We start from the raw sequence: 24,814 nt of genomic DNA on the forward strand, positions 1-24,814 counted from the left end.
CAATCCAGCACAGTATATTGAGACAAAAATAGACAAATGAATGCATGAACGACATGAGGCAGGCTTGGGACAAAGAGTTGCTGTTGCCAAGGCAATCAAATAGTTCTGTATACAGTGGCAGCAGTCTACTTTGTTGAATATGTGAGCATGTTAGTGAGCAGCGGCAGCGCATCTACATTAATGACGGACCTTTGATCAGTTACAGCGTCACACACTCCTTCATTTCTGCTGCTGAGCCCAGTGAAAACGTATTCCTCTCCTGCAAATATCTGGTACCAGGCGTGCACAGAGGAAAACCAACTTCACGTACTAATGGAACGTTCCATCGACATTAAGACATGCAACAACATGCAAGCATCCATCTTAGCCTCTTTCTGCTGCATTGGCAAAAAATCATTAAATGTTAAAACTCTCTGTTGCTGCAAAGCCCCTCTCTCTACACGATTCATAATTTATCCTCCCTATTTTCTCTCCCTCTCTCTCCCTCCCTCTCTTTCTCTCTCACTCTCTCAGATTATGGGGTGCCACTTACTGGAGCAAGTGGAACATCTCAGCTGCTGACATGCTGATGAATGTTGTTGTATGTGCGTCTGACCCAGGAAGGACACCCATCAGAAGGTCAGATGTCAATAATAAGTGTTTCTCATTTCAACCGCAGGTTATATGACCAAGGAGCCCTAAATTACACAGTGTGGGAGGTCAATAAAAACCTTTCACTTTGAAACAACCCCTGAAAATCTTCAAAGTGGCAGCGAGGTTGAGATAATTATCATCAAGCATATAGAAATTGAATTTAACTGTGGCCATATGGTCAATAAATTTGGGCACGGAACTGAAGGGGAATAAAGATTCAAGGAACTGACGTAGTTTGACCCCGACTCCGCATTAATCCACTGTGTCAGCAAGAACAGCAGATTTAAATGCAGCATGGTGTAAACGCAGCTTCATGCATGATGCAGTCTTTAAATCTGCTTAACACTTCCTCTGGCATTGTGATGCTGATGCATGCATGTAATTCAGAGTCGATAGAATCTGGCTGAATCTAACATTTATGAGCAGCTGAAGCTCGGTGGAAAGAAATATGGGAATCGCATGTTCCTGCACACGCGACTGTTTGGAAGCACCCATGAATTCATGCATGCTGTACAGATATAATATCAGCACAGGCAGGTATGCAAGAAGGTGAGCATGTATTTATGCACAGCACGCAGACACTGACGATTATGCAGGCACGCACAGACACACGTAGCATTTACATTATGCGCCGGGGCCATAATCCTGATATTTTTTACTCTGCGGAAGCTGCTGAATGACAGTAAAGCTCTGCTGAATACCCCACAACACAACGCCGCTCCATTTAAAAGACTGAATTGATCACTGAGGATGTAACACTGGCTTAAAAGGCCTGATTTTATTATTATTACCGAGGCACCCTTCTACCAGAATGACTAAGACTGTGTCCATTATCATTCAAATGAGAGGGGAAGTAAACAAATTGGAAGTGAAAGCAAGCGCCGTCAGTTGTTTGGTGACCTAAACTGCCTCTAAGCATCAGTGTGGAGGAGGCTGCTCCCTTTACTTCCTTTACAGTAGACGGTGAAGTACGCCTATAATAAGCATCAGAATTACAAAGAAATGCTAAATGCTAATGAGTAAATAACTGAACAGCACTAACAGCAGGGAGCGTAGATACACATGTTTTATCAATCGACAGTATGAGCATTAGTGTTTCTGCTCAATGGCCTGTATGATTTGTGCGTACTGGTGATAAAGGAGTGGATCAGACATTCGTTTATCTCGATGAACCTTTAAAAAAGTGTCCTTGCCATCTGTCCCATCCCTCAATGCTATCAAAGTAACTTGACACATAGAGATTGCATTTTGCTAAATCACATGCACAGATGCCAGTTTTCGCTGGTGAGCAGCAGAACCAGAGTTCAGTAAAATGCATAACAGTGTGTGTTTCGGCATAGTTGTGTGGTTACAAACGTGTGCGTGTGTGTGTGTGAGGGGGGTGGGGGAGTCATTTTTTCATCCTGGAGCAACAGCTCTGAAAAAGCTCGATCTTTTCAAACTGAATCTGCAGCGTGATGAGTGGCCCGGTGTTTCAATATGCTGTTGAATCTGTGGCCTTGGTGGGTCTACGCAGAGCCCACACAGAGCGGGCGAACGGTCCTTCCTCCAGGTTTTTTTTCTGTATACATTGTTAGAGTGTGTAGAACATGAGTAATGCTCTCTTTTGTTGAGCCAAACCTGTAAACATTTGTCCTCGTTCTACTTATAAGATTGTCCTATTATCTGGTAGTCCTCTCTCTTCATCTACTCTAAATTATATTGTCTTGCTCTTCCTCATCGTCTGTTACCATCATATTTCATTCCTCTACCTTCATTTCCTCTACATTTTATACCCCTTCTCTGTGTCTTTTCATTTTCTCTCTTCTTCCTCTCTGTCTCTCAGGGGACAGGAGCGGTGTGCACAATTGTCATGGCAACAACGATGGGAAGACAAGATGAGGGAGTCATAGCTGGCCTGGCCTCCTTTACAGAGGAAGATCCTGTGTGTGAGAACACCAGATGTTGTCTTTAAAATTTTATTGGTTAATAAAAATTCCAAGACTGGAAAAGCTTAAGGTAATAATAGATATTTTTACCAGGTACATATTTGCACATGCAACTGCTTGGAGCACAAGGGGGCTGCAAAATCACTAAATGATAAAAATGGTGCGATCCAAGTGTGATCCTGCACATCACACTTGCATTTCACACATTTGTGCAGTGTTATTACAACCCCCAATTCCAAAAAAGTTGGGATGCTGTGTAAAACATAAATACGGAGCAGAATGCAGTCAAACTGCAAAATGCAAACAAGCTGCATTTACCGACAACGGTGTGCTCCTGAGCCCGTGTAGTAATATCCTTTGTACAATCATGTGTTCCCTAAGTGGTGAACCTCTCTCCACCCTCGCTATGACTGAGGCTTTCCAGGATGCCCCTTTCATACCCAATCATGATACTATCACCTGTTACCAATGAACCTGTTTACCTGTGGAATGATCCAGACAGGTGTTTTGGAGCATTCCACAACTTTCCCAGTCTGTTGTTCCCAGTCTTTTGTTGCTCCTGTCCCAAAGCAGACATTTACAAAAATCAATGAAGCTGATGAGGTAAAACATTAAATATATTGTCTTTGTGCTGTTTTCAATTGAGTGTGTATCAAAAAGCATTTGCAAATTGTCACATTCTGTTTTATTTATGTTTTCCACAGAGTCCCAACCTTTTAGGAATTGAAGGTGTAGATGAAGTCATTAGCTATAAATTAGAATAAATATTACTTCCGAGTCTGAAAATGGCTTGTGGAGTTTTTTCTTTTTCACATCTGTCACTACACAGTCCTGGCAGCTGCTTCCTTCATTACCACAACAACCTATTGTACCTCCATCTTTTTCCATTGCACAAATTACATGTTGCCATTCTCCCCTCTTCTAGGTGTTCGACGACCACAGAATCGAAATGAGAGAGTCCATTTGTTGGGCAATCCAGAAAGCAGAATGTGGCCCTGTTCATTTCAGACGCACTACTCTGCCATAGCAGGGAGCATTAAGGTAATGGCAAAGTGCACTACAGCCTTCTGCAAATGCTCTGTGACAAAACACATTTGAATTTTTACTTGTGAAGCTTCTGAACTGGCAGTGTACCTATCTGAGATTAGCCACAAGCAAGCTACTGTGACACTGTTCAGTTCAGAGCAGTGCTGCCTCCTGGGACAAACTGTTGAACTGGTGTAGTGTTACAAAAGATGTTTTTCTCTTTTTGTCATGCACATCTGATAATACAGACAACTCAATCTGAATCTTTGAAACTCTGTTTGGTTCAGTTTTTTTTTTAGCATTTCGTCAGTGCACCAGGATTTATTTCGCATAATGTAACTTCTGTGGCACAACTCAATCTACTTAAAAAAAAAAATCATAAAAATCACACACAAAATTAGAATATAACGATTTCTATGGGAAATACAAGCTAAGTGTCATGTTTGAGAGAAAAGTCTCCCTGTGGAAAATCATTGTGTGGTGTTATGTTTGTTTGACCTTGTGCTTTGTGCCCTCTCTTAAAAACTGACTGCTGACTCTGAGTCAGACAGCTCAGATTCATGAGTCACAGATGAACAGATTAAGGCTTCTTCTCCTCTAGCTGAAGTCCACCTTGTTCCTCCTCCTCCTCCTCCTCCGCCTATACTTCTCTAAACCAATCCCCTCATATACGCTCCCCTCGCTGAACTTCCAGTGCTGTTCAGCAAATCTCACCCTCTCCTCTAATCCTCCACCTCCACTTTCTGAAAACATGATCCCTGGCCCTCCTATTTCTCATCCTCTACTCTCTCTTCTTATCTGCCTTACCTCGCTCCTCTTAGCTCCCATAATTGCTGTTTGTGAATGATTATGCGCTAGCTGCTAGCGATCACTTGAAAGGTCACCACATCATTCTCACACAGGAAACTGAGCACACATCTCAGTCTCAAGAATGTCGAGTACAGCTAATGATTATTGTCAATGCTGGCTATGTATATTTTGGAGTCATTGAATAAGATGACAGACAATTGTGAAAAATGGCCATCACATTTTCCCAGAGTGTTTGGGATTCCTGCCTGATAAATGACTTCAAAATTGTTGTTGATTCATTTTCTGTTGTCGGCTAAAGGCGCCTTTACACTGCAAGACAACAAATATTGTGTAAGGTTATTGCATGTCACAGTGTGCGCGGTGGGTCTATTAAAATCTCAGTCCCAATCTGTGTCAGACTGCACAGTATCTTTATGCTTTGAAAATTGAACTCCACAAAGGCTTTCTTCTTTGCCAAAGTCCCACAAGCTTGTTTTTCTCTTCCTAAACTTTTTTAAAAATTGCACGCCGGCCAGTGTATTCTGCATCATTTGTTGGTTTGTGGACGTGGATCATGGCAGCAGTCACATTGTGAGAATTTGGTCTAAATTTCCCACACTGAGAATTTTTTTTCACATGCTGCCTTTGGTCGTCAAAGCTCCAAATAGGCTCTCGGTTCCCTTACAGTGAGATCAAGGACCACCGTTATGGAGTGACAGCCAGAGATTTACCACATTTCGCTCATGATTGTCAACTTTAATCTCAGGCAGCCCAGAATAGACAGTGTGAGATCAACTTAACATCTCAGAGAAATTATCAAGAAGCTTATATCAGACTTCCCATCTTGAATCTACCTCTTTTATACCAGATGCACATCTAAAGGCTGCATAACAAACCTCTGTACTCTGACTCAGCTGTCAGCTGTCACGGAAAGCTTGCACGGAACGGTTATACTCCTCTTTACTTACACTTTGATCAGGCCGTTTTTGTTTTAAAGCATAATACGCCAGCTTAGAATTTCATATTTTACTTCACCTAAGTTGTTGTACAACCACTTTTCAAATTTCAAACAATAAGATAGCGGCTTCATTAATCTAAATACTGACCCCTTGGCTCCCTGTGTATGTAGTTTTTGTCATCACCTGGCCTCTCACCTGAGCTCATAATAATGACACAGTGGTGTCAAAGCTAACAGAGATGATCTGCCCTGCTGTCAGCTGCCCTGCCTGCCCTGGTGACTGCCTGTAGCCTCCTTCTCACTTACCCTTTCCTTTATTTCCTCTCTGTCCTGCTCTTGCTCTCTTTGTACCTCTCCCTCTATGCTCTGGTAGAGGGAATACTGCCCTGCAATCGTATCTTTCTCACTCTCTCTGAAGACACATTCGCACAGGCCCATAATGATGCTGACATTTAACACAATACAGCAGCGGCATTCCAGCAGCAGAGCACAAGGTCAACTCATTAGAGGGCATAATTGATGTGGGGTGCATATCCCAACCTGCCACTAATAGAGATCTGGGTCTGGTGGAATGGGTGGCAATTTAACGACAATAAGGACTGGACACAAACGAGGGACCGCGAATGTCATTCAGTGTCGGCATGGATACTTTATACTAACAATTTGTTTTGACATTTCAATGAGAAAACCATTTATCCCTGGGTCATTCTTGGCCAAAGTGTAGTGTGTAGGAACATGAATGGCACAATGTAGCAGTGAACAGGCTGAGGCTGCCGTCCACCATTAAAAATCCACATTAGTAACCATAAGAATAAGCCAAATGAAATGAAAAGAAACATTCAGTCATTTTGGATCTAATCTCCTCTCACTTATCCATTCCAAGTACAGTATTTTCAAAATCAAGTCACAGTTTTCACAGTACCCAATCATCATATAGGCAACATGAGACAATAGCAAACATGTAGACGAACCAAGTCTCTGAAATCCAATTCAGCAGCATCTGTATTCATAGCATATACAAATCCCTGACCTAATGTGCTCCTCCTCCCCTCCCCTCTCATTCATCCATCTCGCTTCTTTACCCAGCCTCCCACTCCTTCCCACACTCATCTGCTCATCGAATGCCATGCTAACTCAGCCCATCGTCTCTTTGCCTCTCCTCGTTTCATCCCATCCAGTCCGAGCATTTTCAGCCCGCCACCCACTCTCTTCCTCACTTTTCTCTCCTGCTATCTCATTATGTCACTCTTTCCATGCCAACAATTCAAGCTGTTGTCTGTTTCAGCAGACAACAGTGTATTCTTTTGTGCGCTTAATCACACATCCTATCACATCAAGACTTGAGTTCCTGCATCCGTTTTTCCGCCTCTGCCGACAAATATTTGACACCAAGATGTAATACGTACCTCTTTGCACCAGCATGGTGACCTCACTGCCTCGGGGACATTTGCTCAGCAGGTCCACCACCTGATTGTGGCTCATATTCTGGACATTCCTCTTGTTGACCTCCATCAGAATATCCCCCTCCTTTAGGCCACGGCAGCGTGGATAGTCCACTATCTGCTTTACCCTCTGTCCTCCTCCTGTCAGGCTGTCGGCAATGGTGAAGCCAAATCCCTTATCCCCCTTCTCCATGTGGATGGTGATCAGCTCGGGCTGGGTGGCTATAGATGAGGCCAGAGTGACCACATCGCTGGAGTAGCCATGCGAACCGTTAGACGCCACCTCAGCCGAGGGGCTGTGTGGCCGCGGCTCCCTCATGCCGTTAATGGGTCCAGCCTGGTTGGAAGGCGAATCAAATGTCTCCTGTCCATTGACGATGATAGGCTCCTTGTCCAAGATTGCCACTGAGGTCACCAGGCTGGTGTTGGGGTCATCGGGGTCAAAGGGCAGCGGGTAGCCACGGCATAAGGCCAGGTCCACCATGGAACCGATGGGGATGGATTGGAAGATCTTCACCACCTGAGCGTGGGTGTAGCCCAGCACAATGGTGTCATTCACGCTAACTATCACATCACCTGCAGCAAGGAAAATTATACAGTGAGTGATGCCATCAATTATACAGTTAACAGTTGTTTACTGGAGTTTGAAGTCAAATTATTGTTTTTGTTTTTAAACATTGTTGGTGGTATTTCCTATTATTCTCCAGATGTGCGAAATTCCATTATTCAGTTAAACGAAGCGAGAGCGCCACAGTGCCTGTAATAAGCGCCAACAGGGGTGTACCATGCATTAGACAGTGTATGCTGGGATATGATCCAACCACCCGCTACTCTGACCCAGTTCCTATGCCCCCCCTAAACCCTGAGCACTGAATCCTCAGAGACATTAAAAGAGTTTTCCACAGATTTAGCCTTTAACATTGAAATGGGCAGAAAAAAGGATCAAATTGGCACAGCAGAACCAGAGATTTCATCATTTTTATAGCACTCATTCTTCTTTCCTATTAAAACCTGGCACCTACATTACCCACAGTGCAACTCTACCAGTAGCAGTTTGGTCTGACATTTGGGTGTGTTATACTAGTAGCCTCATGAGGTCTGGTAACCTCACTTTTTCCTAACTCCACACCCCCAGATTTTTTTCTCATAAGCCTTCAGCCCTGCCCTGTGCGGCCTAAAAAGACCTCACTCGAGGCATTTTATCAGACTTCATGCAGCTTCCTCTGGACCCACAAAAGACTTTATATAACTTTTTTTTCCACATATGCAGCACTACTCCTCAAGACCTGTGAACAGACTTTGATGTTTAAATTGGTGGACTTCCCCTTTAATTGACATCACCTGTGTCATCATGTAACTGTGCGAGTGCAGGTGGGTGTGAGGGCTTCAAGCGCTGCATGAGGAATTGGACAGCACTTTGTGAAATCAAATTAAGTGGACAGAGACGTTTCTATGCATGGTGAAGTGCAGGTGGCTGATATTTCTGACTGTGTTCAGTTTAATGAAAATTTGGCTGGATCATTCATTGTTTGCCTCCTTTTGATAATTAAGAAAAGTATTTTGACCAAATGACTATATTTTGTGGTCACTATCAAGTCATCAGAGGACAAACATCGGTGCTGGTTGACAATGTGTGTTTATAATTAACCGGAAAATCCATCCTCCAACTCCTGGATGTTTTGTTGAGGGTTATTCCCTTAAGCAAGGTCTGCAGAGTTGCAGACTTGTGGAAAGTGTGCATAAAGTGCTTTAACAAAATCAATCAAAGGACCCTTAGGCACTTTCTGAATTGAAGGTGGGACAGCCCTGAGCCCTCATTGACTTTGCTGAAGTGCACGTCAAAGTCCCTGCGTGCATAAGAGAGGACACTGCTAACTGGGCCCATAAGTAGCACAGAATGATGTGGTGGCCAAGCACGGCCATGTGTGTTGAATGAAAACAGTGCCCCCTGTTGGCAGTGGGTATGTACTGCACCTGTCTCCATCTTGCCATCCACGGCGGCAGGCCCGTCCAGTACCAGACTTTTGATTTGTAGAAACTCATCCGGCTCGTCTCCTCCGACCACAGTGAAGCCAAAGCCACGACGGCTCTTCTTCAGCTTCGTGTTGATGAAGGTTCCTTTCAGCTCTGCCGGGTTTCTCGTGAAAAACGGCTTCCCTCCTGAGGGACACCGGACAAACAGCTCTTACTCTTCTGCATTCAATATTCCTGAACAATGTTTTGTACATACAGTCGGAATTCTTTGCCTCAGATCAGGATCAGATTTTGTAAACTGCTTCTTATATGTGGAGAAATCTGCAAGCTGACAGTGAGGGTTAGGACAAGGACTAATTCCTCCAATGTAAAAGTGTTGTTTGCTGATACATGGACAGCTTCAACAGTTTGAAATTTAGAACAACATTCGCCTGTCACTTCCACATTCAGCAGTTTCCCGAGTCGTTGGTGGTGTCCTATTCAAACGTCACTTCAAAAGACTGTAAACAAATCAGCAGAAATGAAATCTGTTTTCTGTCAGAGTACAGTTGGAATATCCAGTGTAGACATAGTAAACGCTGTTACTTTCCTGTGTTCATCTGAACTACATGATGTATCTAAGGGCCGCTGTCATGAGCACATTATAGAAACATCAAGCAGCAGTGATGAAGTATCTACAGTGTGTATTCAACATAGGGATTTACGTTTGACTCCTGCAGGGCCGGGAGGTAGAGTTGGCGGGACTTGCGGGTCCCTGTAGGTCTCCAGGTGGTTTGGAGCGTAGTTTGCTAATGGAGCCGCTGCTGAGGAGTGCTCCTCTATCCACTCTGCACAGACACAACCAAGACACACATATTAATCGACACACACTCAACACAACAAAGGTGTATTTACATGGCACACACATGCACACGTATAAACACGGAACAGCAAGACACAAATAGACACACAGAGCTTTAAGCACATACTGTACAAACTCACTGATTCATTTTTAGGCCTCAGTTGTAATTAATGCCTCGTTGACAGTACATCAGCTTCTACTGGTGGTATTTGTTGAATGTAAGATAATTTTTCTAAATGTTGTAAAAAAAAAAAATTACATTTGATCTCAGCAATGATAATGTAGCAAAAATAATAAATGTTATTTGCAAAATGTTAAATGTTAAAAGATCGTGGGCTAAAGCATGGGTTTTCGAAATGGACGCTGTGGGACCCCCTCAGACAAAATCAAGACCCCTCTGCCTGTTTGTCCAGAGATTTCAACACAGGACAAACATTGGGCACATTGGGACAATCTGAGCCTCAGTGCTGTCAAAAATATTAATATTAGTGATGAATATCACATAGTGATGAATATCATCACTGCTACTATTGCTCTTTTGGGTGATAATGGTAGCCTATGTGTTCAGAGGGTTTTGGAGGATTGAACAGGAAGCGTGATGTTGCCACGGATTCTGTGATTTAGCTGTGGGCTACAACTTGAGCCCCATTTTTGTAACATATATTTGTTCACATTTTGGCAAATTGCCACCATTAAAAGTCTGCCGAACTAGCAGTTCCTGTTTCCTCAGTATACCTCAATGTATGGACAACTATCACTGGATCACTTTGATTCTGAAGGAAACTTCAAACATGAGGATTCTCAGGCAAGTTTTGGAGTTATAAGGAGTTTGGAGTTGAGATATTTTGTTTTTAGCATATCTGAGCAGATTTATGCCCATGTATTTGCGATGGACATTGGGGATGATGACATTCTTGGAAAGTGGAACTCGTGTGCGACACAAATTGTGGCAATTTGGCGCCAAGGGTGCTGAAGTGCTTTAACTGCCTCCACGAGCTGTGTGTCACAGCTGCTGCAGCTCCACCTCCTGACTGTGCTGATGAATGAGCCAAACTACAATAACTAACGTCCCGTTGTCTTCAGAAGCACCTGTTCCATTCATTTCACACAGTATGTATGCCTCAAATCTCTCCCCCCACGTCCCCCCCATCACCTCTCCAGCGGCCGCCTGGGGAGGCCTCACTGTTTGAAAACCTCTGGGCCAAAGTAAAAATCTCTTCCTTGCCCTCTCATGATAAAGAAAATTAAATGATCAAATACAGAATGATTTTAAATCACATAAATTAAAAGCTAAACACCAAAGACGACACCAGGGCTTGGGCCAGCTCTATTTTAGTAAAACTTAATCCTGATGACAATCAAAATTATCATTTAGTGAGCAATGTTTTTTCCATCATGTCTTGACAAAGGAGTTGAAGTCAAGTCACAGTAGAGACAGTCTGACCCAAACCCGGGAGAGCACTGGACGAACTAGAAGGACGTGACACTCACAGACATGAAGAAAGAAAGAAATGGTGCCGTGCCAGGGCAGGAAACGAACCTCGAATATACCGCTCACCTTCTGGAGGCTGCGGCTGTTGCTGCTGCTGCTCCAGGATTTTCCGACGCCGCGCCTCCAACACTGGGTTCTCATACTGGGTCTTCCTGTTTATATGACTGAGAAAGAGAGACAGGGAGAGGAAACAAGATAATGCGGGCAAAGACTGATTAGAAAAAAGAAGAAATGACAGTCTCGGTCTATCAAAGCGCCACCAAATGTGCTCTTATCAGTATGAACCCTCAGAATCACTGAAGGAGAGAAAAGACTTGTAAGATGTTGTAATAATTTGGAGAAACGCTGTTTGTCTGTGAGAGGTGATGTGTCAGTAAGGTAATTAACTTACTCGACATAGTACACCCCGTACACTGGGTCTTCTATCCTTTCCCATCCTGGAGGCAGCTCTGAAATACAGAAGGCACACTAGATTAAACACAGAATAATAACACTTTGTCCATTAGCAGAGTAGAGTGAGTTAGTGTGGCAACATAGTCATTATACCACAGTTACAGTAGATACTGATGCGAAGGTGTAGAGGATTACATTCCTCCTTCTTCTCTAACATCTCTGATTATGGCAACACATGGTCCACATTACTTATAAAGGCTCTGTTTAAAATGTCTGTTAATAAAAATAACAATAAATAATATTATTCAGAATACCTTTAGACATGCTCTATATGAAAAGTGCCCTGGGATAACTTCTGCTATGATTTGGCACTGTAGAAATAAAAATTGACTTGTACAGTGTTGTTGGGTACAGAGGAGTCTAGCTATGCCTGTTTGCTATTGTAATTGTCTCCTGGATCACTCTCCTGCTGCCTACAACCACTTGTGTTACGCTCATTATGTTTACAACATCTCACAAAAACTGTGTGAAAATGAAGACGCTACACAGCTTCAAACAAGCCTTCATCGCATCAGGGTCAACACACACAGCATAGTATTCCTCAGTCTGTGAACACACCCATTCAAACACCCATGAACATTATACACACACACCTAACCACTCTCCATGGGAACAGGCGGGAAGATGAGGCTGATCAACCTGACACATTCCCATTAAGTTGTTGGCATCTCAGCCCTCCTCCTCACTGTATTTGATTTCAGACAAAGACATTACCTCCTTGTGTTACTGTGGGCTTCTCCCAAGTCCAGTAAACACTTTTATAAGAGACTGGATTTCACAATCAATAATCACAGACTGTCTGCATCCGAGCAGCCAGCAATCATAAAGCCTTACAGCCAGACATCCAAGACCTTGTGTGAGACTGACTTCCTTTACGGGGTTGTTTGTGCTACCTGCAAGAGGGCCAAGAATCAGCAGCTGAGCCATTTGCCAGTCAGTCAGTGAAGCAACTTAAAGTACATATATCAACCTGAGTCCATGGCTAAAACCTCAGCAAACAGTGAGGAGAGGAATAATGTGTCTATTACGGCAATGGCAAATTGAATGATCCAAAAAAAGCACAATTAGATATTAGAATTAAAAGGCAGAATTGTGATCAACAACATATAACTGATCCACATACAGTTTATAAGCTGACATTTTTGTGGGACACATTTGGAGAACAGAGCAAGAAATGTAATAAAACCAACTGCCAAAACCATCAAAGTCATAACTGACTTTGCCAGCCATAACTTATGATGGCTGACAACCCTGGCTCAAAAAACGATGGGACACTGTGTGAAACATAAATAAAACAAATCATGTGTAATGCTTTGTGACATATACTCAATTGAAAACAGTACAAAGTCAATATATTAATATTTGACCTCATTGGTTTGACTGATTTTTGTAAATATCTGCTTATTCTGAATTTGATGCAGCAACATGTTTCAAACACGTTGAGACAGGAGCAACTAAAGACTGAGAAAGATGTGGAATGCTCCAAAAACACCTGTTTGGATCATTCCACAGGTGAACAGGTTCATTGGTAACAGGTGACAGAATCATGATTGGGTATAAAGGGGCATCCTGGAAAGGCTCAGTCGCTCACAAGTGAGGATGGACCGAGGTTCACCACTTGACACATGACTGTATAAACCAGGGGTGTCAAACTCAAATACACAGTGGGTCAAAATTAAAAAAATTTGTCCCAAGTCAAGGGCCAGACTGGTTCAATGTTTATTGAAAACTTACTGAAATGACCTTATTGATATATTGAACCTGGAACTAACACAGCCTATACATTATTGCCTATAAAACAACATTAATAGTAATTTGAAATGAAAACTTTTTCCCACAGGCAAAACAACAGCCAAAAAATCATTTCCTTCAAAGAAAAACCAAACGTGCCCTGTGGTAGCAAGAAAAGAGTGCTGCTCTCTGATGCACACTACTCTGAGCCAGATACTTGAACGTGAAACTAACACATCTTATAAGACCGTTTTTAATCTTTAAACAACTATGTTAAACATTAAATACAAGAAAAATCGGTTGCATTCATTTCTTCTGGCTCTTAATGCAGCTTTCCAGAGTAATTTACCTGTCAAGGTGTTTCGTTTCATTGTGTCTTCTTACGTTATATTCTTTTGTGACAGCCACACTGTCTCCGCACAGAAGACAAACAGCTTTGTCCTTCATATCCGCAAACACGTATTCTGCCTCCCACCCGCCTTGAAAACCGGTTTTCAAAGTCCACCTTCCGTTTAGCAATTTTTCGGGGACAGTCTAGCTGAAAGTTAACCACAGGTAACAAGCTCCATCAGGCTGCTGATGAATGAGTGGGGCAGGGACTCGCGCTCGCAGGCCTTTGATTGACGTGCCAACGCACTGGCAGTGCGGGGGACTTGTAGTACTAGTGGTGCGTGCAATATACCAGTGGGCCAGCTCTAATAATAATTAGATATCGGGCCAAAGATGATTCCATCAGGCCTTGTGTTTGACATACATGGTATGAAGGATGTTGCTACATGGGCTCAGGAACACTTTGTAAAATGTTTGTAAATGACTACATTCTGTTTTTATTTGTTTTTCACAGTCCCATCTTCTTTGGATTCAAAGTTGTCATCTGATGGATTTATGTACCATCCCTGAACATAAACCAGCTCCAGAAATCTTGAGAAAATCCATTATGCTTTCAAGTTACTCTGTGGATTTTTCAGTAAACAAATACAGATTTGTTTACATTTACAGTCCTCTGCAAAACACACTGTGTGTATCCTTGGGTTCTCAGAAAGGATATTAAATCCATTGCTGACTTTTTTCCTTTGATTTTATTAAACCTGCATTGTTTACATTAGCTCGCAGTCCTCTTCTGCTCTTTTTCAGTCGTATTGCTGTTACCACTGTATTACCATACCACCACAGCACCATCACCAACTGACGATATGCACCACAGCTGTCTGCAGCTGGCACAGTCATCTTTCATGTCACCCCCCCGCTTGTAGCATGCAGAGCACAAGCTGGTACAGCACAAAAAACAAACATTATAACATTGCAATAGGGTGCCACTCATGGCCAAAAGCTCCTTTAATTCCTTACAGCTATCTTTTATCCTGCCTCAAACGTCTCTCTACAGCAGCCGGCACAGTCGAGAATTTCAAATAAAGAAATCTCCAAACCAACAAATCATCAACATTTTTAAACATAAAAATCTAAAAGAAAAAAAAAACAACCATACCTAGATCAGTTTCCACTTCCTCTGTATGTATCCCTTCTTCTCCAAGATGAAAGCAGGATGAAACAAAGAAAACAAAATGAAGAATAGAAAAAGGGATGGATAGCAGAGGAGAGGTGGGTTGTGAGTGAGGAATCGAGAGCAAATAAAGAATGAAGCGACAGTCCAGAGAAAGGCACAGAGGGAAACACCTTAGTTTCAAAACTGATATGAACAGGATAAAACAACATCCCAAAAAACCTGAACCATGCAGAGAAGTGCTCCGTGTCACTTCACATTTCACCACTGGATGGTGCAATTTAGCAACCTGTGTTCTGAATTCTGAACCAGTCAACTATCATTTGTAATTTATCAAACATTTCTTGTATATTTGGGAATTATTTGTCATCTTTTTATGTGATAGTATTTGAGAGAGAATATAAAATTAGCCTTTTACAGCGTGGCAAATGTAGGAAACAAACCAAATCAACAAATCTTGTGAAGAAAAACAAATCAAAGCTCTGATAAAACATGTTTTATGAATTTGTGACTGAGAAACTAAGAAATTTAACAGTGTCACACAGAGAAGCACACTGTATGAGACCTCAAGCACCACTACTTATTCCTTAACCACTACACAGAAGTGTGAACGTGCTCGTTTCTTACGTAAATGATGTGTAGCAGCTTACCATCGTCGTCACACTCTTCCAGAGGCCTGGAAGCTTTGTCTCTACACCGAGGATCCAGCCATGATGTGGTCTTTGTGTTGTGGCTGAGAGGGAAAAAACACAACAGGCCGTCAAACTGACATATAAAAGCACAGCAGGGGTGCATGAATGCATCAATAAGAATTAGAAAGTAAACCGCGTCAGCAAGTTTACAGAGGACAGCAGGCGTCTGCTGCAAAGAGAAATGAGAATAACAAAGCAACGCAGGCAGGATAACAACAATAAACGGCCCGACTTTTCCCTCTATTGTTACACAAGAACATACTGTAATTCAGTGATAGCAGAAATGAACATACAAGCTCTGAAAATACACAGCCATGTCCTGGTGGTGTGCCTTTGCCGTGCTGCAGAGAGGACAGAGAGGTGGAGGTAGTCAGGTGATCAGGATGTGATCTCCTTTAGAGATCGGGACATGCAGGGATTAACAGGAAAGCAGTGGCACCCAGGGGGCTGGGCAGGTTGGCTGGGGAGAGGCCTAAAAACCAAATCATGGGGGAAGACAAGCCACTGGACGAACAAAAGCGATAATCGTGCAGGTAAAATACAGAAAACACCACAGTATGAGCTCCTGTGACAAATGCTTGCAGTGCAAAGAGTGTGTGCAGCAGGTCAAACTGCAAAATGTTGCAGGCTGTTGATACATACTCTATGAAGTAAAGCTCTCCATTCTCAGTGTAGGCCATCTCCCAGTTGTCAGGCAGCGGTCCCAGCGGGTCTTCTGGAGACACCTGGGGTTCTGCGAGGGTCTGCTGCCCACTGTCTGAGGTGGAGGTGGCAGCATTGTTCAGACCACAGGATGGAGCATTGTCACGTGCGGGATACGGCCGGAGGATGCCGCCGCGGCTCTCGTCCTGGTCGTTAGGGTTACCTGTGCACAACAAAGGAGAGGGGAAGAGACTACGCACTAAGGATCCTGGGTAACACAACGAGCACAACACGGAACGACAGAACACCAAAAAAGAACAAAAACAAAGTTTATGTTGCGTGCATGCAAGAAAAGAGCAGATGCAGTAAAGCAGACACACTCACTCTTTAGCACATATCATGCAACTTTAACCAAGTCCCAGCACTTCCCCTTCCCCCTATCTTTGCTCCCGCCCACTTCTAGTGTACTGAAAAGGCCCCAGGAATATGCTAATTCTTCCAGAAACAGTCTCTCCCAAACTCTTTTTGACCCCCCACCCTGTTTTACCTCTCCACCCATAAGCCTCTTTCTCCTACAGCTAGCTATCCCAACCCCCACCCCCACTCGCTCCCCAGTTCTGGCCCAGTGTTCTCCACCACTTCCGTGGGCTTTTCAGGGTTGATCAAATGCTAATTCAAGACTCTGGCAGCCTGGCAGGGGGACACAGAGAGGGCATAGATTCACACCATCGAGAGAGAAAAAACACACTCACAAAACCAGGATCGAGCTCAAAAGAGAGGAAAAGGTGGGAAACACCGACACTTTTGCATAAAAATCTCGTATTGTCACCGGGTTTCTTCTTTAAATATATTTTACCGAATTGATTCACATGCAGATGACAATTCTGCGAGGACATGACGAGAAATATCTGGCGTGAAAATACTATTATCACCTGAGGCAGAAATATTAACACTTGATGTTCACACGCTTGAGGGAATTTAATGAGCAAAAGCAATAAAAAAGAAAGAAGTAAGACACAGGTAGGAGAGGATGTGAGGCCTGCAGCATGAGGAGAAAATGATCAATCTTATGAGTGTAGCCTGTAATCTACTTCCTGCCCCACTGAACCCCCTCCTCACAGGCAGGTGGCAGTGTTTGGAGGCTCACAGAAGAGGAATCAGCATCACAAAGACATGATGTAACCGCCAGACACCGAGCGCCATACAACAGAGGAGAGGATCGTAAACATACACAATAATAATGAGCACACACGGATGCACAGACACTCCTGAATCCACTCGAGAGCCGGCGCAGCACAGGTGGAGAATACTACGCATGCACAGACAAAGAAAGCTGCAGGGAAAGAAACTTCAACAAACAGAGCGGCTGGCCGGAGAGGTGCAGCTACGCCCTCACCTGTAAAACTGTTGTTCATTTCCGTGGCCTGGTCGTCATCGTCGTCGTCAGCAGGCACTACTCGGGCGTTTTGCATGTCATTGTAGGACTTGGTGCGCTTCGGGGTGGACTGCTGGGAGCCTGCATCACTGAGAATCACTGTCCCAATGATGGGCTGCCTTGGCGGCTTGGGGGTCCCATAATAGTTACCTAGGCAACAAGAAGGACATTAGCATGCTTGAGAGAGAGACACAGAAGGAGGGAGAAGGAGAAACCGAGACAGAGAGAGGAAGCCGGGGATAAAAACAGGCAGTGGATCTATGAAACGTCCTAATCTTACACTGAGAGGAAAGCTGGATCACAATGTGACCACAAATCGTGGAAATAAGCAGCTGGTGGGAAAGCAACGGTTCTAGTTTGTGTTTGAGGCTGCAGAGCTGCATTGTCTGGACTCTGAAAGCACACTGAGAGAAAAACAATGGACAAGCTCACAACACCCAGCTTGACTTAACAGCTTTTTCTGACTGACACAGTTTTCGTCAGTGGTGCAAACAATGAATTTATTTTGAGGTTTTTTATTTCATTTATTTATTTATTTATTTATTTATTTATTTATTTAACAAATCCTGTATCCAAATATTCTTTCTATGAAATATTCAAGAATGAGATGAAGAAGTGCCCCGGTGAACTAGGGGTCTAATGCATAACATGTAAGGGCAACGTTAAAGGAACAGTTCAGCATTTCGATGTGAAGATCGATACCTACTTTTTATTTCTGTCGGTTCAATATGAGGCTGAAGGTGTTAGCATAGCTTAGCATAAAGACTGAAAACAGCTAACCCACCATAGGTCCACCGGCCAGCCCCTCTTAAGTTCACAAATATGTCTCATTTGTTTAATATGTACAAACAGTGTAACAACGACAAATTGCTGTTTTACGACTATTTCCTGACTGGGCCCAGTAACGTCCTGGACTCTACACTGGCCACCTGGCAAAAATATGCTAATTCACTCTCTTACTGATGAGAAGATCAATACGAATTTCACATCTGTCCATTAATTTAAGGCTACAGGCAGCAGCCAATTAGGCAGATTTTGCAAGCTTCAGACAGCGCCATGCTAGCAGTTACCCCCTCACTCTCAACAATCGTATTTTCCAAAATGCTGAACTGTTTTTTTTTTTTTTTTCAAATTTAGCCATGGATATTGTTAAATGTCAATTCCTCTAACTTCCTTTCAAATCTCTACTTTCATTATCAATTTAAAAAGACCCCCCCCCCCCCCCATTTTCCCCAAATACTTAACAAAATTTTGAGCTAAATTACAAGAAGGTGCATATAAGCAAAACATTTTAATGCAGAGTTAGCTATGAATCAATAATCCTGTCTTCGTCTGGTTGTCTGCATGGCCACGGACTCCTGTGGACAGGTATTTGACATTGTCTGCGTGAAAGAGAGAAACGTGCCAACACACAGCAGAACCGGTGCCAAGCAGATTAATGTCGTAACATTCTCTCCCGGCTACATGCACACAATCACACAAACGCACGCATGCACACGCGCGCACACACAAATCAGACTTAGACCTGCATAACGCACAGGCTCGCAAACAAACACGCAATGCACAAGCGCACACACGTGCACACATGTTGACACATACAGGTTTGTGTCAGTATGAGACTTAGCACTGCACAACACTGTCCTAATCAGAGTGAGAGGGGCAGATGTGGAGTGACCTGCTGTCTCCTGGATGCATCTCCTCCCATCATGCACAGTCTAATCGGAATCAACTGAGTGCACAGTCTTACAGCCCGCCTGCATGTAGGAAGAAATAAATGTTGATCGCTGCCACGCACAGTGTATCTGTGGTGAATCGGGACACCTGCGCTATCATGAGTGTCAGTTACAATCATAATCATCATCCTCACCTTCATATGTTCCTATTTCCAGTAGTGTGCCACTGTCCTCAAGTTCTAGAAAGTCCTCCACAGACAGGAAGTTGTAATCCACCCCTGGGACCTCTCCGTCTCGAGGGGGGCGGGTCGTACCTGAGGACGGAACAAAACAAAGTTTAGACGGCTGCTAATAACCCGTTAAAATTAAAACCACGTGCTTACAGTTGAAGGTTGAATCATATTTTTCCCCCGAGCACATAATGTTCAATATGCTTCTCTCACAACTACCACACTGAGAGCCTGTCATTAGTGTTAAAATGCAACATCCAAACATCGATTCAGCTTTTTCAAATCATGACCGGCCATGGCGAAGGGTTACCAAAGCTGCAAATGAGAGAGTTCTGAAATCAAGAGGGTGTGATTGTAATTCAGCGCTGTGATTGGAGGCGAAGTGACTGGCGAGTGGCTGTGAATATTATGTCAGGAAATTAAATTGAGGCTCGCATCTCCTGCTATGTCTCTGCCTCATGGGAAACTGCTGCCTGCTCAGTCAGGAGATAAAATAAAGGTCGCCTTCGGCAATAATCTTGATACTGTTATCAATCCAACAGTTTCTTCATGGTGAGTCTGGAATTGTGAAATGCACACACATAATAGTATCATAGTGGTTTTATTTAAGCTGTTATTGATTGTTAAAGCTGCATTGTCCCTGTTACAACTGCAGTGCTGAGCAGCTGCACTTCTTAGGTGTTGTTAGGAGTGAGAGAAGTACAATAAAAGCTTTTCAGTCTGAGACAATATAAATCAGGACGGATTCCCTTGTGTCGAGAAGACATGACAATGAAACTCAGGAGTTTTGACATAATTCTGAAAGAACTGCAGATTAGAAGGCTGATAGGACTCTCCATCAACCCATTGGTTTCACATTCTGTCAAAAGGCAAAACAACATTCACATTTTCCTTGCTGGCCTTCCTGCCCTGAGCCTGATCCCCTTCTGGGTTAATGATTAGTGGTCTGCGGCGTTTTTACTTTGTAGTGGGAACACTTTGTAGTGGGGAGCTGACACCAGACAATGGAGACAGGGGCTATTGTGTCTTTGTCTGTACAAAAAGGAGATGAGATGATGGGCCAGATGGTTGACGGAAGTTGTGACCCATCTGTGGTCAGGACAGGAGTGTAAACATGCATATAGATAGAGAGATAGACATGCATTCACACATACATAATACAATCACTTTTTGAAAGCAGCACCTGTAACATTATCACAATGTTCTATTCTAGATGAGTGAGCAAGCTCATGTTTGATACAAGACTCTTGCTTGTTCAAGAGTTTACCTGAGCCTCTCCAATATGCAAGCTCACACTCCATCCCTCAGGGTACATCCAGCCCACAAACACCTGATAATGAACAAGTCTTTACTGCTCAGTCCTACACCTCCACTGCACTGCAAAGGCAACACGGCTTCTCTTTATCGCTTTTTCTTGCTGCCATTTTGAAAATGATCCTCAAGATAAATCGATAAGGAGGAGGCAACTTAATTGACAAGACGTAGCGCTCAGAATGTGAGCACGATAGCAAATCCCTCACACGAGGAAAAAAACATGATATAATGATGATGATATTTACAGCAGCAGCACACAAGCAAAGTGCTGCTTTGTATTCACCTCAGTGGATCAGGAGGAGATGAAAGTGAAGTTGTCTGGGAGTTTGAGTCATAGGACTGGGTGGTCCCGTGGTGGGAGATGTTTCTGAGCCTCAGTGTGCTCTAATGACGCTGTCTGCTGAGAAGGGAATGGAGCTGTTATTCCAGGCTATTCCCCACAGTGGAGGACTCTGATAGGACGACTAATTCTGGTGTGCCTATATTACTGAATATTGAAGGCTGAACCCTGCCTCATTCCTGCAAATCTTCCAACTTCCATCACGAGTTACATCATCACCTGTTTAGCATTCAACTAGTTTATTTATCAGAGAACTACTCTGCAACCACTTGACAATTAAACTTCCTCATGAAACTTGACAATCTGAGCTTCTGGGTTACATAACTTGATCTTGTGTTTGCACTCTGTGAAATCTTGAATAATTTAAATGCAGTATTTTCAGAACAGTGGGCCACGTTGTGACGTACTTTATGATGTCACAGCCACAGATGCCCATTCATTATCATTAAATGCCAAGATGGTGAGTTGTCCCCAGAATGTCCTGATGCACTAATAGAATCTCACATTTTTTTTACTGGAATATTAATGACCGTAGTGAAGTCAGTGGGGATTCCAGTTTTAGACAATTGTTTGTCACAATACAGCATTACAACTACACTGTTTCTCAAATCAAAAAGTGCAATACACTCGTGGTAAAACAAACAAAAAAGGCATTCATTATTGAAGTAAACAATCTATAATTTCTGAGGAAAGACACTAATCTTGAAAAACCACATGGTGTAAGCAGAAACACAGAATTCTTCTGTCGACCTCTGAGTGTTTTAAAGCTAATCCAGCAACCAAGAGCAGCTTCTCGTCCTTCTGAAGACTGAAAACAAAAGAGAAATTCAACTCTTCCACTGTTGGTTGACATGCATCTATTAGCCTGGCTAGTCCAACCAAAGTACGATGACTGATAGCCAGCAGTGCACAATGAATGAATCAATGAACAAGCAGAGTTAACAACAAGTGGACGCTATATGTGAGTTCAAATATGTCGTACTTTAAAGAGACAGCAAGAGTCCAGCTTGATGCCCTGATAGAAAGATTCATGGGAACAGTGTGACCATGGTAATCACGTTCATATACAGTTAAACATACAAAGTTTAAAAGCTTATAAGTGATACTGCATTGCCAGTTTGAGGATTTTATGTTTGCTCCGGTGGAGTTTTTGTGTGATACGAGGGTGTGGTTATTCTGTACATAGTCATGTATTTGAACAGTTCCACGGTGGATTTGATGACGCTGATGCTGGCGAAAGTGCACTTAAGACGAATAAATCCATGAGTAACAGAAGAACCATGGTGCAGACTATTTCCTGGAGGGAATGACAAGCAGTATTAGCAATACCATTAGAGTTTATGAAGATCAACAGACACATTCTACAGTAGGTGTGCACGATATGGATGACAGTACATGTAATTTTATATCAAAATATCTGTATATTGTAATATAAAACATTTCCTAGAAAATAAATCAAGAAATTGTTTAGAACTGCAATGCTAAATTGATCAAGTGATCATAAGAAGTTAATCTGCAGCTGTTTTGGTAATCAATTGTCTCAGTCAAATGTGGGTCCAAATATGATGCTTCCTGGTTCTCAAATCTTAGAATTCACTGCTTTTCATTGTCTTGTGTGATAGTAAATGTAATTATTTTTTGGGTTTCAGGTTTTTAATAGAACAAAATAGAACATTTGATGATGGGACCTTGTACTTGTGTCACTTGTCACTGCTTTCTGATGTTTTATACATGGATTCATTAACTATTAATCCAGAATAAAATCCTAAAACTAATCAGTAATGGGAGTAATCTTTAGTTGCAGGCCTAAAATTGCAGATAAATTAATAGATGAAATAGACAAGTGAAAATGTGTTTCACTGATCTTGTTCACAGATCCATGCACTTCACGCTGATGCAAAACTCATTCAAAACAATCAGTCAATAAAAAATATTTTCAGAATTGCTTGAGTCATGTTTCAAGCACAAATGCCAAACACCTGCTGGTTCACCAGTTCCTCAAATATGAGTATTTTCTCCTTTCTTCTGTGCTTTGGTCCGTTTTATGTCACCGTAAACTGAATATCTTTGGGTTTTATACCATTGATTTGACAAAACAAGACCTTTGAGTTCAGGATGTCACCTTGGACATTTTATAGACACAGTGAAATGAGAAAATGATCTGCAGATTGCACAGAAAATCTTCCATAACAAAGAGATGATAAACATGCATACCATGATAAAATGTGTTTTCCAGCCCATTTGATGATGGAATTCATACGCTTTGCTGCTGCTAAAGCACCATTTAATCATCATAAACTAAAGTAAGGGCATTTGATCAAGTTCGGGATATAGCTCCTGTTTCATACTCGGCAGCTTGTAGAGAGAGTCGGAATACTCTCTGTGTGCGACATCAACAGAGAGGTCTGGCTCGTCTGCTTACTATCACTGTGGATAGTCTCTATTTTCTCTGGCCAGAGAAACAATGACTGGTCCGTAGTCAGCCCCGACCCCGGGTCTGATGAACTAACTTCCACCGACAGTCATCAATGGACTCCATTCTCTCACTGTGAGAAACCAGCCAGTACGTGCATGAATGGAAAAATGAAACACAAGCACATTTGGAAACGTCTTCAGTTTTGAAATACCACCAAACCCAGCAGAGAGTAATCTTTGTTCAGGGACAACTTGGGTGCTCATTCATCCAGAGAGACAGTATAAAGATGCATGGGTGCTTTTTCTTTTGCACTGGTAGGAAAACCAGTGCAGAGCTTTCATATTAGCCACAGAGTGCAGTAACAGTAACAGCTGTAAAATAAATGCAATTCAATACAACAACAGCAACACAAACCACCACTTAAAAATAACCAAAGAGCTGAAGCAATATCTCTTTGTCACTGCTAAAAAACTAAACATTATGAGCTTCACAAACAAAGTATTTATTGCAGAGATATTGCACTGGATTACACTATTTGTTCCACTCCCTGTATTTCTTTTGTTATTCTATGGTTTTCCCAGTAGATTGACATCCCAGGTAAAAGCATTGAAAGCCCCCCAAATGAAGCAACATTTCTCAAAAGTAATTGTAATAATTAATCACAAAGATAGATCCTTTGACTGACTGACACTGGTAGAAAAAAACGTGAAAGCTCTTTGAACTGTGAGTGAAATGAAGATCTCTGTGTTCTGCTGTCTACTTTATTTTGCTTTTAGAAAATCAAATATGACAGGCCCGGGCCGACTTCTGCAGGCATCAAATACGCTCTTGAAAAGCCACTTTTTGCACGCTGCATTTCAAGTTTAATGTTGTTGGTGGGTATGATTATTCACTAAAGGAGAGGCATTTTAATCGAGCGCCGACACTGGCTTAAATGCACCTCACTGAAAAGATGCTGCACGCTCTCTAAAGCTAATCATTTGAGTGACTCTTGACTTCATACAAAAATTGCACACTCACCTCATGCGTTTAGTGCCATGAGCAATTTTCAGTGGCTGGAAGAAATTGTGCAAGCTTGCCCATGTGTCTGTGTCTTTCCTCTGTGTTTACAGTGGCGTTACGGGGTATTGATTCTGTATGTTTTCCAATCCTTTTGTGTTAAAAGACGGAAAAGTTATGTGTTTTACTTACATCTACCAATGTGGTGTGGATCATGCATAAATAACACAACAAATAGTCCACAAACAGGCAGTCATATAGCAGCGATAGGCTCAGACCTTTTTATGACAGCTTGTAACAGATAG

At 42.6% G+C, this 24,814-nt stretch overlaps 1 protein-coding gene across 14 annotated transcripts in view; it reads right to left on the minus strand.

Moving 5' to 3' along the window:
• Positions 1 to 24,814, minus strand: part of LOC143326627 (membrane-associated guanylate kinase, WW and PDZ domain-containing protein 1-like) — a 94,482-nt gene that overhangs the window by 19,499 nt on the left and 50,169 nt on the right. For 4 of the 14 annotated variants that reach the window (XM_076740352.1, XM_076740365.1, XM_076740362.1 and 1 more), the window contains 11 exons: positions 19,405 to 19,524; positions 17,499 to 17,687; positions 16,103 to 16,370; positions 15,754 to 15,801; positions 15,419 to 15,501; positions 14,754 to 14,792; positions 11,475 to 11,532; positions 11,132 to 11,247; positions 9,455 to 9,577; positions 8,751 to 8,936; positions 6,741 to 7,352 (listed from right to left, as the gene is read on the minus strand). In XM_076740352.1, coding sequence (XP_076596467.1) covers positions 6,741 to 7,352; positions 8,751 to 8,936; positions 9,455 to 9,577; positions 11,132 to 11,247; positions 11,475 to 11,532; positions 14,754 to 14,792; positions 15,419 to 15,501; positions 15,754 to 15,801; positions 16,103 to 16,370; positions 17,499 to 17,687; positions 19,405 to 19,524 — 1,842 coding nt within the window. The remainder of the gene's footprint in view (positions 1 to 6,740; positions 7,353 to 8,750; positions 8,937 to 9,454; positions 9,578 to 11,131; positions 11,248 to 11,474; positions 11,533 to 14,753; positions 14,793 to 15,418; positions 15,502 to 15,753; positions 15,802 to 16,102; positions 16,371 to 17,498; positions 17,688 to 19,404; positions 19,525 to 24,814) is intronic. The other 10 variants (XM_076740359.1, XM_076740367.1, XM_076740356.1 and 7 more) reach the window with 9 other exon arrangements.

Source organism: Chaetodon auriga, chromosome 10 (assembly GCF_051107435.1).
Source record: "Chaetodon auriga isolate fChaAug3 chromosome 10, fChaAug3.hap1, whole genome shotgun sequence".
Taxonomy (NCBI): Eukaryota; Metazoa; Chordata; class Actinopteri; order Chaetodontiformes; family Chaetodontidae; genus Chaetodon; species Chaetodon auriga.